Source organism: Schistocerca piceifrons, chromosome 5, assembly GCF_021461385.2.
Source record: "Schistocerca piceifrons isolate TAMUIC-IGC-003096 chromosome 5, iqSchPice1.1, whole genome shotgun sequence".
NCBI classification, from domain to species: domain Eukaryota; kingdom Metazoa; phylum Arthropoda; class Insecta; order Orthoptera; family Acrididae; genus Schistocerca; species Schistocerca piceifrons.
The window spans coordinates 22,814,779-22,833,396 of record NC_060142.1 but is presented as its reverse complement, the minus strand read 5'-3'; the positions used below and the strand labels follow the sequence as shown (position 1 = coordinate 22,833,396).

Sequence of the window (18,618 nt, the reverse complement as noted above, 5' to 3'; positions counted from 1 at the left end):
GTACTACTGCTGTTGCAAGAACCCAGTAACAACTGCCATCTGGTGCATACATCTAAGAACATCTGCCACAAGGAACAGTTCTATGCATCCAGAATGGTGGTACAAATAATGTACCACTATACAACTTTGGTGCAACATAAATTGTACCACCAGACTTGCTAGAGTTAAAGCCTACCAAACTTGGCATATTTGCACCTTCATAAGTGATGTGGAGGTGAGTAGCCTCTTTCAAATCCCTTAAGAATTAACCACTGAAAATACTGGACTGAAATTTGGTATATAACCAAAGACTGTACGGAATCTTCACACAGTTTCATAATATTTGAAGATGGTAGAGTGGGGACACTTTTTAATATTGGTCCCTTTGATGTGGAATGACCCTTGGGGAAATGTGGCAACTGTGATTGTGGTTTCCTTTAGTTTATTACTAATCCTCTTGTTCTTTACTGTCAGTTTCTGGCCCATATAAAATTTTGCAACAAATATTGCTTTGCTAAACTTTTGTACTTCTGTGATCAGTGTACCATTTTGAAACAACTTTCTCTTTCCATGGTGTATAATAAATGCAGCATTCACATTTTTTGAATAGTTTCAAAGAATAATGTTGGCAGTTGGAAATTTTGTATTCTTTATACTCCTAACCACTGGAAAGGTTGCATTTGGCAAACATGTTTTCAGTTTACAAATTTAGCACTTTCCAATGCAATAAATTTGAAAGTTACCTAGTTCATATCAGGAACTAAAATATTGCATAATGAGTTGTTGCAAAGACCAGTGGGAAAAACATTGTAAAGAATGTTTAGAAGTATGTTAAGGCATGTCCACAAGTAAAACTTCTGTAAGTGCTTGTTGAGCTGTTTATATTAGAACATAAACTTCATCAGGTTTATGTCTGCAAGTTGCTAGGACAAGTTAATGTCTGTAAGTTGCTGCAAGTACATGCAGAAGTGTTTCCACTAGATGAGCCATAAGCTAGGCTAGTGTATGTTAAGTGCTGTGCTAATGAGGGCAGCTGCCATTGTTTATTAGGAAAACAGATGAAAATCAAAAAGTTGAGAAAAAGGAAATGTTTGGGTGAAGAAATAGTGGTGTATGTATTAATCAAAAAACACTTCAGTGAATTAAAATCTGAGGACCTCAGATTAAAAACGTTGCAGTTCTTAAATTTGTCCATTGTATAATAAAATATTAGCAACCAGGATACAAAAATTCTAAGCCCTATTGCCAAGGGATCAATTTATAATTCTAAGACTTCTGCAAACAGTACTACTTTAATTGCAAATGTAATGCATTTGAAAATAGGATACAAAAATGCTGCAGGGTAGACCATAAAGAGGTGGCATTTAAATAGCTCCTTGATTTTTGCAAGCAGTCTCTATTGCAGATGTAATGCATGTAAGATCAAAAATTGGCTAAAATTTAGACACCTCTACTGTTCTGATGGAGCAGTCATCAGTTGAGTCTGTTGCACTTGCCTGACTGAGCAAGTATATTTTTACATGCTTACCATATTTACTCGAATCTAAGCCGCACTTTTTTCTGGTTTTTGTAATCCAAAAAACCGCCTGCGGCTTAGAATCGAGTGCAAAGTAAGCAGAAGTTCTGAAAAATGTTGGTAGGTGCCGCCACAACCAACTTCTGCCGTTGAATATATGCAGCGCTAAACAGGCTTGCTTTGCAGGCACAAAGATAAATACCGGCGCCGAAACCTGTGTGTCAGTAAATAAATTTAAAAAAAGGTGGAAGAAGAGCTTATTTCTCCGCCCCGAGTTTTGACCACTGCATTTTCATAAGTTATCCAACGAAGTAAATACAAATTCCGTATTGTTCATCTTCGAATATAGCAGCATTTCAATGTACTGCGAAAATCCGACTGGCAAGACTGTTCGGGGTTTTTGTCAATATGGCCAACTAAACGTTCTGAATTTTTTCCTACCTGTGAGAAGAGATGGTTGCTAATAGGAACTTTTATGAATTGTGAATCACATGCAGTATTCTCTTCACCATATGAATAATACGAATATAAACATTTTGCGATGTATTCTTTCGTGTTTGCTGCTATCTCATTTAAATCCTGACTGCCTAATAAACTACGAAACTAGAGTGAGACAACAGCAAACGCAGAAGAATATACGTATCATGTCATATTTATATTCGTATTATTCTTATGGCTAATAGTGATAGTCAGAAATGAAGCACGGCAATTGACTCCATTTTTAAATCTAAGCTGACTCTAATTACTGTGCAGAAGGTAATGTGATGTACTAAAGAGGCGTCTGCAAAGATTTTCAAACGGGGAAAAATTTTCGCTAAACTCTCGTGCAGAACATCTTCTATCATATGCAGTCTGTTATTTGGTTCTTGTTGATCATTATCAAAGAAAGCAGCAGTGTAAGTAACAACAAATAGCAGTCTCTTGCCATGGTTTCGCTAATGAGACGATTCCTCTTTTTTTTAAAAAAAAAAAAAAAAAAAAAAAAAAAAAAAATTTGAAAGCGGCGGTAGCGCGCAGAAAAGCAAGCCATGCCGCGAGCAGCAACAGGCCATAAACACGCACTATCAGAATGCGGCAAACAATGCATGACACAGTACAGTAATGCATTTTCAGCTTAGAGTGATGTAAACACCTATAACAAAAAATGGCGCTTATCAGATCAAAGAAAAATAAGCAATCCATTCAAACCAGACGAAGCACGTGAAAAAGGAAGGGTACCCGTATAAATATGGACAGAGCGCCCGACACATAGCAATGGCTACCTGGTAAAGCTTAACTGCTAAGCTTACGACTTGAACCAAACTACTGTAGCTGTATCGTCATTCATTCGACCTAAATTGTGTCTCATATTAAAATGGACCGACTTTGTTTCGATTTGGAGGTGCGGCCTAAAACTTTTCTCTCCTCTTGAATTTCGAGTCTCAAATTTCAGGTGCGGCTTAGATTCGGGAAAATTTTTTTCCTTGATTTAGAGTCTCATTTTTCAGGTGCGGCTTAGATTCGAGTAAATACGGTAAATTCATATCTTCTTTTCCACAGACATTTACACACAAATAATCTCCAAAGTTTCAGCAAAACTTCTGGCAACTGGCAGTTTGGGTGAGAACTCGTGGCAAGGTTAAAGACAACATTTTCATTAACTTATAGAAGGTACTTAGAGTAGATGGAACTTGCAAAAGTTTGTTAGTTTACATGCGTTTTTAGACCATTCCCAGGATACATTCTTATTGCTCATTGAAAAGTCGTCGTCCCCCCCCTCCCCCAAGCCAACTTTCCCATTTTTCAAAAACTTGGACCTCTGTCATTAGCCTTGAGTGTTTCTAGGCTTGTAGTATTTAAAATATCATGTTTCACTCAAATTTATTTCTTGTCCTTATAATTATGTCTTTGTCAACAGTCTTGCACACCAAAAGTTCTGATTTCAGGTTCTGAAAACGAATTTGAACCCCTGAAAAGTTGTTTCTCATTTGACTCAATATTGTGAGCAATGGCTCACAGTGAGTTTACCTCATTGTTGTACCGCATTGTATTTGTCTTCTTGAGGCTGAGGACTGTGACTGCCTTAGTCTTATTTTATAGTTACTTTTTTAATATGCTAAAGCTATCAGTGCCTACCATGTAATCCTACCACCACTTTTTCTGAAATCTTATTTCTCTCAGCTTGTCATATTTTTGTGTAAAGTGTGCCTCACATGTTCTTTCCCCCTCATCCACTGCACTCATTCTTGTAATGACTTGTTTCTTCTACAAAATGAAACATGTTTTATCATGTTAATGTACCTGAATAATTGATTTTCCCCTCTTGGTTTATTTATGTCTGGTTAATTGGTGTACTTGTTTTAGTTCTCAGTTTTTGTGTGGCTGGCACAATCATCTCTAGTTTCACATTCTTCCATTTCTGCAATTTTTGCATGTCCTGTGATAAATTCCTTCCTAGCTTTCTTGTATCATCTCAACTTCCTGTATTTTACTGGCATTTCATTTTCATGTGCTCCTTACTAACATTGTGATATTAAAGAAAATTCATTTGGATATTAGATGATCAAAAGCGTTCAATTATTTTCAGTATATGGACTAATGCTCCGTAGAATTTCATCTACATTCACATGATTACTCTGCAGTTCACATTTGTTTGGTAGAGGGTTCATTGAATGGCCTTAAATCTATTTTTCTACCATTCCATTCTCGAACAGTATACAGAGAAAAATGGAACACTTGAATCTTTCAGTGTGAGTTCTGATTTACTGTATTTTATCATTTCTCCCTATGTAAGTGGCTGCAAACAAAATATTTTCAATTGGAGTGGGGGTGGTTCAAGTTGGTGTTAGATGTTTCATGAGAACCTACCAGAAAAGCCTTTTTTAATGGTCAACATTTCAATTTTGTGATAAACAAAACAATTGGCCCTCCTTGGAATGTTTTTGATATCTTCTGTCAATCCTGGCTGTGATCCCACATTGCATAGCAGTACTCCAGAGAAGGGTGGAAAGGTGTAGTGTATAAAGTTTCTTTAGTATTCTGGTTGCTTTTTTTACATTCATAATTGCAATCCATCTGCATTTTGTTGAATGTACAGTTTTTACAGATTGTTGGAAGTTGACACTTAATGGTTGCACGTGAATCCTGCTTGTAATATCTTCCCTTGTTAGGAATGCTTTCTTTGTAGATATGAGCTATTCCATTTAACATTCTTGTCCATACATAAACCACACACAAATTATTGCTTGCTTTCTGGAAGATGTCTGTAAGTTTTGCACATAGGGTATTTTCTGACACCAATTCTTTGTGGTAAAGATTGATGTGCAGTCTTTGTTTGGGAGCAATGATTGTGCATGGGTTTTTTGGCACTATTTGCCTTTCTGAAGCTGCATCTTGTCACAGTTTCTCATTTTGAGTCAGTAATGCTGTTTCAACCATGTTATAACATTAATCACCTGTGCTTTCATTTTGTTCTTTTGTTTTTGTTCATAAATCTTCATTTAATCAGCAGCTGAGAAACTCTTCAGCAGTTCTATCAGCAGCATGTTGACAGATCTTTAATTTCATTGCCAACACTCCCTTACAGGCCTTTAAACTGGTGTATTTCCATAATTGTCTTCTGTAATTTCTTTCATGACTGTCTTGTCTTTGTCATTCTTTCTCATCATTTTGTTGAGTCCAAGGATGCTTATGTTGTTAAATTCCTGTAACATTTCCACGTATCCTGTTCTGTTCGTTGTAGCATTCCACTTTTATGCCAGTAAATTATTTTTCGTCATTTGTCATATATATATATATCTTGTGGTGAAAGAACTCATCTTAGCAGCAGTTAACTGCTCCTGAAGGCAGAAAATGGATATAATCAATGACCTAAGAGAATCTTAAAACTAATATTTGTGATACCTAAGAGAATCTTAAAACTAATATTTGTGATTCATCAAACCACCACCTCCCAATTCGTCCACAGAAAATGTCTGAAGCATGCACAGTTCTACAATCTGGCTTCCATTTGGCTGTGTGTGTGTGTGTGTGTGTGTGTGTGTGTGTGTGTGTGTGTGTGTGTGTGTGTGTGTGTGTATTTGTTATGTGTGTATATTATGAATGAAGAAGAGAGGCTCATCCATAATGTCAATATTAGCTTCTTACTTTATCATAGCTTGTGCTATTTGTTGAATAGAATAATTCAACCTTACTTAGGCTCATAATTATAGTTTGTGTCAAGATTGTGTAACAGCTACATTTCCATCACTGGTTTGAAAAACTATTGCCATGGGAAGATGGCACCAGTTTACAAAATTGTTAATGTGAATGTTTTATTAGTTGATCTTAACATAATGCTCTTACATGAAATAGGCTTTATGTATCATAGGGAACCACCTGGCATTTTTCTGAATTGACAGAAAAATTGAAAAAAGTAAATTTGGTGGGTCTGATAGGAATTTCAATTTTGTTCCTTTCAGTTCAAGCAAAAGTGAAGTACTATTTTGACTCAGATGGGCCAATTAGGACTGACTGAACATGGTCACCCTCTGTGTAATGGGACATTCTTTACCAAAGAATTGTTCTTAGGATGCAACAAATATCTACTACTACAGCAGTAGAGTGAAGAATACTGGCGTTATATTTCGTTTAACCCCCCCAATACATATGGAAATGGTTTTGGGGTGCTAGAATTCAAACTTGGAAAATGAGTGAAGTATACAAAAGTGTTACCAATAAATTTAAGACAATGGAGGAATAGATCATGTTCATTTAGTGCAAAGTTCCTTTGCGTCGTTTTTAATGACGTCAAATAACACAGTTCGGAAAAATCATTTTTAGCAGAAAGTATGTTTTAACGAGGAGTGTGATAATGGCCGCTCTTGTGTTAAATTTTTTCGTCAGGGGTTAAAAATTAAATTATATGGTTTTCGTGAGTGTTCAATGTCGGCTAAGAAATCGATAAAATTTAGGTGTAGTAGACGTTGCCAAGTGGTGCTGTCACGCTGTAGCTGCAAACAAAACCGTTGCTGTGGAGACAGTTGCTACGACAAAGCTCGGCCCTTCCTATTCTATTATTCAGCTTCGGAATGTCCCATTGCTTCACGGGGCCACGTAATTCCAAAATTCTGCTTCATTACGCTCTTTGTCCTGTAACATTCTATTAAGGACACTGAATTTTTATATCAAGTCACGTCATATTTCTTAGTTTAGCTATGATTGTTGTAGTAGCACAAGTTCGCTAAGTATTTCAAAAATAAGGCTAAAGTGAACAAACACATGGGAAATGTATAAAACGTGACAGCTAAGTCATAAACCGCAAACTTTCGTATTTAGGACAATGGAAGACTGGACGGACAGCTAAGAAAAATGAGGTCCGCGGTGATTTTGATAAACTAGATGTTGGTAATAATCCCCTATCTGAAATGAAGTTTACAGTTGGTGTGGACACTTGTCCTGTATGTCACATAGGCATTGGAAGATTTGTAATGCAGACGGAAATGGAAGTCGTAGTTCTGATAATTGAAGGTGTAGATATAGTGGGTGGTAGAGGACCGTGGAAATCCTTTGCTGCATACTAAGACAGAGAAGACCATCTAATGAAAGATAGGTTATGTGAAACTAAATTTCCGCAATCAAGGCGTGTTCCACAGTATTTCAGATTAGTAGATGGGATTAGATAGGTATTAAAACACTTATTCTGAAAAGTACCCGAGATGGAGCCTTGTGGTGTGGGTGTATTTTAGTTGTAGACATTATAGGAAATAGTGTTTTCCTCGCCACGAAGGCTCCTCTTTGGAAAGTGTACGAGATACGAAATTAATAGCACCAGCAGCAGTGCAGAAAGACGTAATTATGTCCGTATTTGCAAAATAGTTTTGTCTTTGAACATAAAATATTTGCAGAGACGTTACAGAAAGTATTATCTTAAATCCCCAAAAAGAATACACTCATTGGCTAATTACATCAGTGTTTAAGAACTGACCCATACCTCCATCGCTCTATTCTCTTTGAACCAACGCTATCGACTCGAACCACTTCATCGTGTTTTTTGTTCTCTCGGCCCTAGCTCGCACAGGCAACTAAATTCCATAAACATCTTTAAAGTAAACATAATTTTCAGTCCAAGACAAGCTACAGTAACAACGCCGCTACTGTGCGTGTGCTTTGTGTACGCTTGAAGTGGCTAAGTCTGGTCTGAATAGTCTCGCTCGGTAGCGACAACTTCTCCAGCGCATCCAACCTACGTAACCAAAATTAGCAGACGACAGTGTATTCAGTGAGATACAGATTCGTAAACAAAAGCAGAATGGCGGAGTTAGATTATAGAAATATGTCTAGTTAAATTGGAGTTTATGTTCAGTGAATGTCGGTCTAAAGTTATACACACATCGAAACAACCATGCCCGTTAACCTCCGCGCCGTGACTCTTCATAGAGGTTCATGGAACGAACAATAAATATTTTCTAAGGGCTTTTGAAACACGTTTGGGTATTGGTGTTAAGTCTTTGTGCAGCGTCTTTCAATATTGATTGCACTTTGTAACTATGGTAATTGTTCAAAGTTAATAAAGTAATTCATTATAATATAAGCAAACATGATCAAATAAGATAAACAGGCTGGAATAAAAATTCCAAACACATATTAAACACTTCACTAAAATATTTTCATAATGGTCTCCCACGTGAATTTCTGAACATAGGTTTTTGACTCTTCGCTTTGGGTGTGGAAGGCAGATGTTAGAATAAGACCGTACGATCAATGAATTGTGGCGTAGAAGGCGTTCTTATTGATTGTGCGTGTAGTTAAGCAGTGTGTAGCGTTTTTCGAACTAACGGTTGTTTGCGTGCGTGACGGCTGAGTTTGCCCTGTTGCCATGGCGACCGACTGTTGTCGCTTCCTAGCGGCGCACGGCCAGAATATTCCTTCGCTCGAGTACTCACTAATTAATGATCCTCCTCCCTGTCAAAGGAAGTTGCCCAGTTATTAGACATTGGACGACTTTCCCAGAGCTGCCTGTGAGGCCATTACAAAGTCGATGTGCCACATAGTTTCTACAAAATGCCTTGCCAAAATCCGTAGTTTCGACAGGAATTCAATCCAAATGGTTGTGTATCCTTCGCAGTTCTCCATTTCCATAGCATTTTCTTCAGTTACAGAAAAGAAATGTGTTCATGATAGAAAACAAGACTAAGTAAATTACATTTCATGCACACATCAGTTATGCTAGAGAGATAGTTGCTTGAGTATGAGGTGGACTTTGATAGTTACTTAAAATGTAGCTGTACTTCAGGAAAGTGGGCGACTTAAATTTTTACAAGGCTTTTGTTCATAGAATTTAGATTTGGTAGGTCCATTAATAAGCCATGGATATTTTGATATGAAACACATCCGAATTGACTTAAGTTCTTCTGCCGCTTATCATAGTTGGCAGTGGAACTTCAATTTTGAGTAGGCCTTTCTCCGAAATCTTCAAATTGCCTCCAGTATTTGATGCCGCCATTTGATTCGGAGAGCGTAGATTTGCTTGACTGGTATGGACACAGGATAAGGCGGAGACGAAGCCTGTTTGCTTGGCATGCCGGATCGATGTGGAGCACGGCTCGCGTGACACCCGACCCTGGCCGCCGGCGCCACAGTGGCGGCCCAAGCGCATCAAAAAAGCCTAGCGGTTTGCCCACGTCTGCTAGACGAAAGCACTTTGGACTTTCCCAGGGCTACAAAAACCAGGTCGTAGTCTTAAGATTGTCGTATGTCGATACATAAAGGAACGATGAAATGCGCTTCATAGTTGTCGATGTATTTTTTAAAATTGACTGTTTACTTCCACATTTATAAAGCTCTAATTCGGCCTTGGGCGATTGTAAAAGTTTTCAGACGTTTGGAACGTAGTATGGTAATATGCTCCAGGCAGTCAGTGTACCATTTACTCTTCGAGCATGCCCTTATCCTTATTGAAAGATAATACTGGAAACAACCTGGGAGCTTTATTATGAATTAAATTTTTGATTTTACAGGAAAAATCAAATATAGTTAAGAATCAAATCTTCTGTTTCATAGTGGATATAAGCTAAAGCATTTGAATGGGAAGAACTTCATAAATGTGCAGTCTGTTTGGTAATTTAAATTCTTTAAGCTATATAAGGTGTGAAATGTCACACTGTGTGCTACTCATTCTCTTACAGTGTAAGTATCATGCTGTATAGAAATAAAGCCATCAAATAGATCCAAAGTTTCTTACAATTGTTCTGAGAGAAATCACGCTTCACTTCGTATGTAGAATCTGTTTTGTCACTTCAAGATGAAAGTGATAGTTTGCATTTATATATGAGCTGTGGTAATAGTAAATAAATATTCCCCTAGATGTTCTGCTGAATAAAAAACTCAAAATTCCATCAGTCCATCACCCATAATTGTCAAAACACGCTAAGGTAAAGAAATTATATACCTTTTGAACACGAGTCGGTTTGCTGAACTTGTGAAAATGGCCCAATGGTATTTACTTGTATGGTGAAGTATGAATTTGGCCTGAGCATTTGTTAATGTTAATCAAAATATAGAAATCTGTGGTGTAATACTAGCTTCTGGGGATGGGATACGCTGCTCTTTGCAGGAAATCGCTTCTGTATTTGAGAAATTATTTAGGCTTTCATGGCTGTTCAGTACCGGGTGTTCGGCGATTTTTCTGATGTGATGTGCCAGCACGAGTGGCTGGCATTGTCATAACTCCACCCTCTGTTGCTGGTGCCAGACGGCGGCTGAAGAACTAGACACAGCACTCAACAGGCAATTTGCTATATGAGTCATTAAAAAATAATTTTGAATATTTTCCTGACGTAGTTGCTTTCAGCCTTAGCACGAGGTGCCCCATTGTTACGAACGCGTTAAATGTCGTTTGCAAAACAAGATCGGATATCGGATTTTACATCCACAAAGACATGTCTGGAGCCTATTTGGAGAATAAGTACAGTATTAGCATAAAATCGAATGTGGTAGTATTAATAGGTTGAATATAGATCGACAGATTGCAGCACTCAACGTGCTAACATTACAGTAGTTAACGGTTTTCTACAGAGCAACGCCATTCTTTCCTCTTTGAGGTAAAAACATTTGAATATTTTGGGAGTAAATATTTCTGCATAGTGTATAACGAGACTTTAACGATACGCAACAGTACTGAAATGTGCAGTCGCCCATTTACTACAGATATATGAACTTGGAAACAAGTTTGCCTTTTAACTAACCTAACCGAAGCTAAAGAAAATAGCTACGGACAAAGAAAATAGCTACGGACTTTGCAACTGAAGCGAAAAAACTTCCAGCATGCTGCTAGATGCATGGGGCACAAGAGGTTCTCTCTCCCATCTGCGAATACATTTTACATTTCACTACAGTGCCCTCGCACAGATTTAGTGTGACGAATGTAGGGTTTCGCGTTTAGTGGCTTTGGTGATTACAGAATGCAGAAGTTGGAAAGCTATTTAGAGTAACAAAACACATCTGAGGTGTTGACGCGTTCTGGCTGTCAGTTTGAAGCATGTAAGTTGCGAGTTAAAAGCTGGGGCCACGGTTCGCTGTCTCCAGTAAAGCGTAATCCTTTCGATTTTTTTGCGTACATTGCCCAAAATCTTTCCCTTTTGTGAGAAGTTAAACGTCGAACGGACATGGTGCTTTTTGTATAATAGAATGGAACTGGAGTGAGAGTGAAATTTGGTGTCGAAGTTCTTATTTCTTGTTTGTGGTAACTATATGGGCCGTTCCAGACTTTGTTTGGAATCCCACCCCAACTCGTTACCATGGAAACTGTGGCGTATATAGAGCACAGCCCGCTAAACAATCAATCCTATGAGACGACGTTCCCCACCACTCCGCTCTGAAAGTGGTTGTACCTCGGCCTATCAGGAGCTGGAAAGTCGCCGGTTCGACCAATAAGAGTGCTGCGTGTTGCTGTGGAGGTGGATTGTGGCAGCACATTCGCCGGCAGAGCATTCTGCAGGTGGGAGTCGTTGTTTGAGGTGTGCGATGGATGAGGAACATATCCTACTGTAGTGTGCACTGATGACGATGATCCTTAGGTGAGTTTCTGGGACGCAGTCACAGGCAAAGATACCTTCGTCTTTGGCACTGAAGGAAAGCTGTAGTTATTTCATGAACTAAAATTCCAGTACAGTATTCTAGGAAGAAAAAAATTTGTTGACACAGACGCTAGATACGGATCGAATTGTGAATTGTTGGGTATTCCACCATGAGAATATCATGGTGTTACCATTGCTGAGTTTTAGACCCTTCCTAATCTGCTAGTCATTAGATAAATGAGTTGACTTCTCAACGGAATGTTTAAAAGATCTATTTAATGCAAAGTTTCATTGTTGCAGATTCACATCTTCGACCTTCGGCAAGACGATTCATTCCTGCTGTTACTTTACAACGGAGTAAGTTGGTAAGTTACCTTAATAGAGTGCATTCAAAGTTTGCTTAAATGTTCCCGTCAGATCTCTGCACTCACAACTTGAATACTTCGAAACTAAAGACAAAGTAGTAAACGCAGTTTAGTTTCGGAAGCTTCATTTCTATTCATGAATGGATACTTTGCAGATTGCCCTCAGTCATTTTAACTGTTTTGTACATTGTTTGCCAGGCTTCTGCTGCGCGTTAAAATTTCAGTTGCACAGTCATTTAACCACGAAATTCTTTCCTATCTGGTCACAAATGCGAAAGAGGTTCCATACCATACAAATGCTTGGACATAAGTCTGTTTGCATATACGCCCTTGATTGTATGTTGTGAAGCTCATGCTCGAAGTTTTAGCCCTGTATATTTTAAAATAAAAACTAGAAAGCTAATTAAACCTGTTAAGTTTTACATAATTTGTAGTGGAATAATTTGTCAACTACGGCATGAGGAACAGTACTGTCCGCAACTTGCGCATTGTGAAACCTCTAAACTTAGTTGCTCACGCAACAGTCGAATTTATGTACGTAAATGTTGGAAGAGTACCTTAGTTTGTCTCCTCGTCGGTATCGACTGCGGTTAGGCCGCATACAGCGAGGGTCAGCGCGCGCAGTCTGCCAGTGCAGTGGCGGTAGTCTACTGAACGCTAATGGTCTGAGGATAAGAGTTATCGTTTAGACAGCACATATGAACCTTAATTTTGCTTTATGAGAATCCTGACGTTAAGTGCCTCTTAATCCCGTTCCAACTAGATTGCAAGACACTGCAAGTTAGATTATTAACCAAACATATTCAGGTATTTGATACTTGTACTGGCGTTAGTTTTCAGTGACTGGACACCGTTAAGCCGTCTCTTATTTGCGACTTCCCTGATAGACAAATACAGCGTTGCATTAATGATAAAATTGTAAAGTTTTTAATGAAATATTTTCGCACAGCACAATTCTGGGCGAGGATGACGTTTCATCTGTTTTTTTCATGCGCAAATATGTGGTTACTGGAATAATGGATGCTTAATGCGGACGTCAGAAGCGTGTTAGACTTCAGGTTTGGCGTGTGAAGGTGAGGCTTTAAAAAGTCCAAAAAGCGAAGGTTTCCTTACATAGATACGATATACTAATCTGAAAGTAGATTTCGGGTTTGTTTGCTTTACCGTAGTTTTGTGAATCGACCCTTTACTTAGTTACTTAATCACAGCGGGTTTTTCTTACTGAATTTTGCACCCATTCAATGCACCTTGGACAAAGAATTTATCACATATTTTAAGCTTACATATCTCTTATGCGGCATTGTTTACTGGTGGCGAGTTCTTGCTGCGAACTACCTGGGAACAGCGCCGTGTCACATAGTTTATGTAGAAAATGACCGTAACGGTAGACGTCAAAGCTTTCCGAGCGACCATAATTGTTTGCCTCGCCGGTAATTTCAGGCGTTTGATATTTAACTAGCGTCATATTGTAGTAATAAATTGGTAACGAATGTAGTTGTCTACTTGATTTTACCAAGTGCCAGCGATCCGTAGGCAAGCATGCTTTTCATGGCTGGCGCATTTGCGTCTGCGCGTGGCGTAGACTGATCAATACTTCTGCGCCGCGCCGTCGCCTCTGCTGTTAGTATTGGCGGGAAATGAGTGGAGGGGGAGCTAAGGGGGCGGCACACCTGGCGCCGTCTCCTCTAGCTGGTTTGTCCGCTGACTCAGCCTTCGCCCTTGACAATCGGCCGCAGTCAAGACACTTATTGCGCTTAGGAAGGAATAATGCAAAGCACTTACCAGTTCTCACTCCTTCATTATCGGCAAAAATAATGAACGCTAGCGAATCAGACTTGCTGGACGATTTTAAAATATTGTCTTAAAAAGGCATAGTTTTTGAATACCATTAAAGAGAAAAAGTTCTTGTGCACGTACCTGCTGCACAAATCACATCGCTTGTAAGAGTAATTTGCTGGCAACCTAATGCATTGTTAGCTTTTGTTTTGGCTGGAAGGTTGAACCTGAAGTAAAGTTTTTGCATATTACACAAGTGAAGTAGTGTTGTATGATGAGTTGACATTCTGATTAGGTATTTTTAACTTCGAAGATCCTGTTGTATTTAAAATTGTACCACTATTCAGCATCTATGTAAATCCTGCCATACTTAAAGGGAATTGTGTTTAAATGTTTTTGCTTCAGTGGACTTCAGTGTTAAAGATCAGAAATTTTAGTACCAAATTGAGTATTCTAAATTAAGATGAAATGTGTACCTCTGCTTAAGATACTTCATGGATTGTGTGTTACGGATGGGTATTGTGTATTTGCTCTAGAATGTTAACTGAGAAAACAGTTTGTTGGATACAGGGACAGTTGTACAATAACATATAGTATCCACTTAAAGGACATAAACAGTGGATCTCTGAGAGAATAAAAATAAATTCATAACGAAAATAAAAATGTTAGTGCCATAACTGTTTTTCACATTGACTAGTTTTCAGTGATGCTGCCCAGGTTGATAGTAACCTTTGTTGCATTGTGGTTGCCAATAGCTGAGGCTGTAGGCAAGCCTTGTAGTTCCAGATATTAGAAACTTGAGTGTATCCAGTTCTGTGCATAGCTATTTAACACTGCAGGGTAATGGATACATGAAAAACAGGCACTGACCAACTTTGTACAAAATACTTCATACATCAGAGGGATCAGCAGTCATGTGTTCCCATGTTTCAAGACTTTTCATTGTGTTTGTTCAATAATGTTCCATTTGAAATGCTGTAGTAAAATTGGAGTTACTGCACATTTGTTAATGTACATGCTGCATTTATTTGGAACAGGAAATTTTTCACTGTGGCTCACCACAGCAGATTTTTCATTTTTATGATTTTGATCCAGAAATCATTCACCCAAGTCTGGCTGCTTCGTAGTTGATCTCATATACTAGGTACTTCACTGAAAATTGAAGGATCATAATTGAATCGTGCTGCTATCCTCAGTTCTATTGGATTTTGTCTACATTTTTAAGCTTTTTGCTGTTTTATATGAACAGTGTCATGCCACAAGTCATACTTAACTATATTGTTGAGGTTACAGGTTTTTTTCTGTGCAGCCCAGTTGAGTAGTTTATTACCAGTTGCAATATTAAGATAACATATGTAGATGTTGCCACATTCCTGGATGCCAGTCTGGGTGACTATGCATTGATGTAAGATACACAGCTGCAAAGGATTCCTTCCATACAGAACACATCATGCATGTCCTGGTAGGTGTACACAACTAATAACAGTATTTTTAGAAGATGCTACCTGCCAAGTGATGCTGGGAACACATGAATGCTAACAAGAAATCAGATTTTGGTCCATTATTGCCAACAATGTCAATTTGACACACAGCCGTAAGAGATTACTGAAAAAGTTTGGGGTGTGGATGTGTGTTGAATAGCACTGCAGTATTTATTGCCAGTAGGATTTAAGGTACTTCTGGTAGGTATATGGATGTGATGCTGATGGGTTTTGTATACACATGTCAAGGAAGTGTATAATTAAGGATACTTAATAATAAACACCAGTGTAACTATTGTGCTAGGATACATATGTCATGTTCTGGAGATAAACTTTTGTGATGTTTACTGCATTGAAGCAAACAGAAGAAAAATCTTGAAACAGCTGCAAAGTTTCATACTTTCTACTTTCACGACATTTTTCTTAAGTGGATACTCTGGGATCTTAGAAATGGTGTCGGTAAAGGCTGCTGATAGCAGATGGGAAACTTTATCGTGGTATTTATATTTCATGTTACTATAAACTTCACAACACACCTCTTAATAGCATTTAAGGCAGAAAAAACTAGAGTGGTTTAAGCAGATAGAGGTCGGAGGAAAGCCAAACAGTTTGTGCATGTGATGGCAGTAGTATGCATTGTGATTGATAAATGAGAATAAGACTACCTGAAACATAATGAATTAACTGAGATATTGTGGGAAAAGTGAAATGATGTTATAAATATGTGAGATAGGCTGAAGTTTCAAACAGGCCAGTGTAAAGAAGATAATTTTGTCTTTAAAGAGGAAATGTCCATGCAAGCTGCAAGACGTCTTCATTGACTCAGTACAAGATGAACTGCCTGTTGGGAACTGGGCAGTACTTGTCAGAAAGCAGCATTAGGATTAGTCACTTGTTCTTTGTCATGTGCTGCTGTGTGTTAAGTTTGTGAAACTGCTTGAATTAGTATTTATTCGTAACTAGTTTTTACCATTATCTATAATTTTCAGACATGTTAATTTTCAACTGAAACTTCGTCTCTTGACCTAATGCTTTTAGCAGATTGAAAAAATGTTCTTGTAATGGTTGGAAATACCTGTCAGAGGATTGTCATTGATAATTCCTTGTGATGCCTTTGTGAAATTATTAAACACTTAAATGGTACCTCAAGAAAAACTTACCGTACTATAGACATAAATACTTGGGACCATCAAAAAATGTTCCATGAACCTGAAAGGTTTTTTATGAAGCAAATGTTACAAACTACCTTGTGGCAAAACAAATAGGGGGATTACAATTGGCAGTGTGTAATATACTTGTGTACCAGATCACTGCAATAATTTCTGTTACTGAAGTAACTGTAGAAGCAGCAAAAATTTTCTTTTAAAGAGAAATTTTTTTGTAGCATTACTAGTGTGTTAAAGATGCAAAATGACTCCAGAAATTGTTTTATAGTGTGTATTACCCCTTATTGTCAAATGTGAAGTATCTGTGAAATGTAAAGTTTTGAACCCATAACATTTCTTTTGGGATCTCCATGATTTTGGGAGAAACATTTCCTAGAATGTTTGTACAACTTAACCACATTTCAAATGTTTTCACTGGAAGAGCTTATCAAGTAGGTTCAGTGAAGTGTTTGACTTCACAAATTGCGATCTTGTCTCTTGTCCCTGTAATATACTTCCGTAACTTTCAGTGGTTGGAAAGCACCAAACAGTTTTAACGTATTGGTCTCGTGAATTATTTCTATGAAAATGTTTTGTATAGTAATGAATGAGTTTCCTCATAGGAAAAAGTTACATTGAGATTACATCTCAGTATCCATTGATAATAGTAGTACACATGAAAAAATGTTTCCCATTGCGGAACATTGTTACCATCAACATTTTTGCCTGTGATCTGTAGGAAGTTGATAGGGCTAATTAACTTAGTCTCTTAACATGACGCAAATCTTGTTACTCAGGCATGAAGCGCGAAGCAGACGGTGACATGGGTTCCCCACAAAAGAGGTCCCGTGGTGGGGACGATACAGAAGTGCGACTCCTGATCCCCAGCAAGGTAAGTGAGCATTGCCCTTCTTTGTGCCTTTAACTGTGCCACCATTCTTGTGAACTTGCCCCACCCCCATTCCTCAAATGATGGTCAATATTATATTTTCTGTTCTGAAATCTGAAGTTCGGATAGAATTTTAATCTAATTTTTGCATGTGAGAATTAACGTATATTGTTAAATTTGGAAGATATCTAGTCACCAGTGTTTTGTATGATCATGCCCAATATAGTCAGATTTCACAAACTACAGTTTGCACTCTGTGGTAGTCAGTTGCCTGTTTGTTTAGACTGAGGGGAGAATTGAATATTTACCATAAGGCAACAATGTTGTCATGCTACAGCTGTCTACAGTAGTTTTGTGTAGTGAAGGTTTCTGGGCATTGTTGTGGGTCGTAGTATTGTGAAGTAATTGAACTGTAGACTGCATAAGTTATGCTATTTGCTGTGCTTTTTGACATGTGTGAAAATGAAAACTTTACACAAAGAAATGAGTGGATTCTGATCCCACAGACATTAATGTTAGGATGATACTTTATTTTAAATTTGTGGTATGTGATAAAACATTTAATTTTAGATGAACTACCGGTTTCAGATATGGAGAATGGTGTTAAGATCTCAGAACAAGAATGCTTGATAGCTCAACAGTGTTGTTTCTCTCCCCAGGTGAACAGCAGAGCATTTATTAAACTTTAGGAATAGATAGCCACATACTGTCTTTATGTTTAAAAAAAATTAAGTTGTTCATGTGACCAGTTTTGTATCTTGCATTTTGATCATTGAAAATGGGTGAAGACTAATTTGCTGCAGCTGTGTACAAATGATTATATTTTGATAATGTGCCAATGTATTGCAGAGAAAAATGTACAGAAAAGCAATGAAGTTTGAAGCATTTCAGACAGTATGTATGTGGTGATAAATAGTTACTGATGTTGGCCCATGCTGTTGGCATATTTCGGATGTCTTTCAGGAATTCCTGTCAGTGCTACCAAAAATGACCCAGCAGTTATCCTGTTTTTATTGTACATAATATGCAGATTTTGAAAAATGCCCATTGAAAATTTGTAGTCCGCAGCTCGTGGTTGTGCGGTAGCGTTCTCGCTTCCCACGCCCGGGTTCCCGGGTTCGATTCCCGGTGGGGTCAGGGATTTTCTCTGCCTTGTGATGACTGGGTGTTGTGTGCTGTCCTTCGGTTAGTTAGGTTTAAGTAGTTCTAAGTTCTAGGGGACTGATGACCATAGATGTTAAGTCCCATAGTGCTCAGAGCCATTTGAACCATTTTTTTGAAAATTTGTAAATATTATTATAAGTGGTTTTAATTTTTACTGGCTTTGGCTTTGGTTGAGGATGGATGTCGAAAAATGTGTTTACAAGCTATGTTTACATAAAGATTACACTTTCTTCTAGAGAGATTAGTCCAGAAACTTTGCTTTTCCAGTA

The 18,618-nt window shown here is 38.1% G+C and overlaps 1 protein-coding gene across 2 annotated transcripts in view; it reads left to right on the top strand.

Moving 5' to 3' along the window:
* Window positions 1–18,618, top strand: part of LOC124798107 (heterogeneous nuclear ribonucleoprotein K) — a 67,696-nt gene that overhangs the window by 24,065 nt on the left and 25,013 nt on the right. Inside the window, exons 1-3 of one of the 2 annotated variants that reach the window (XM_047261360.1) lie at window positions 11,474–11,529; window positions 11,830–11,894; window positions 17,094–17,188. In XM_047261360.1, the coding sequence (XP_047117316.1) occupies window positions 17,096–17,188 (93 nt within the window). In that variant the 5' untranslated portion in view covers window positions 11,474–11,529; window positions 11,830–11,894; window positions 17,094–17,095. Of the gene's footprint in view, window positions 1–11,473; window positions 11,530–11,829; window positions 11,895–17,093; window positions 17,189–18,618 lie in introns of those variants that run through there. The other variant, XM_047261359.1, reaches the window with a different exon arrangement.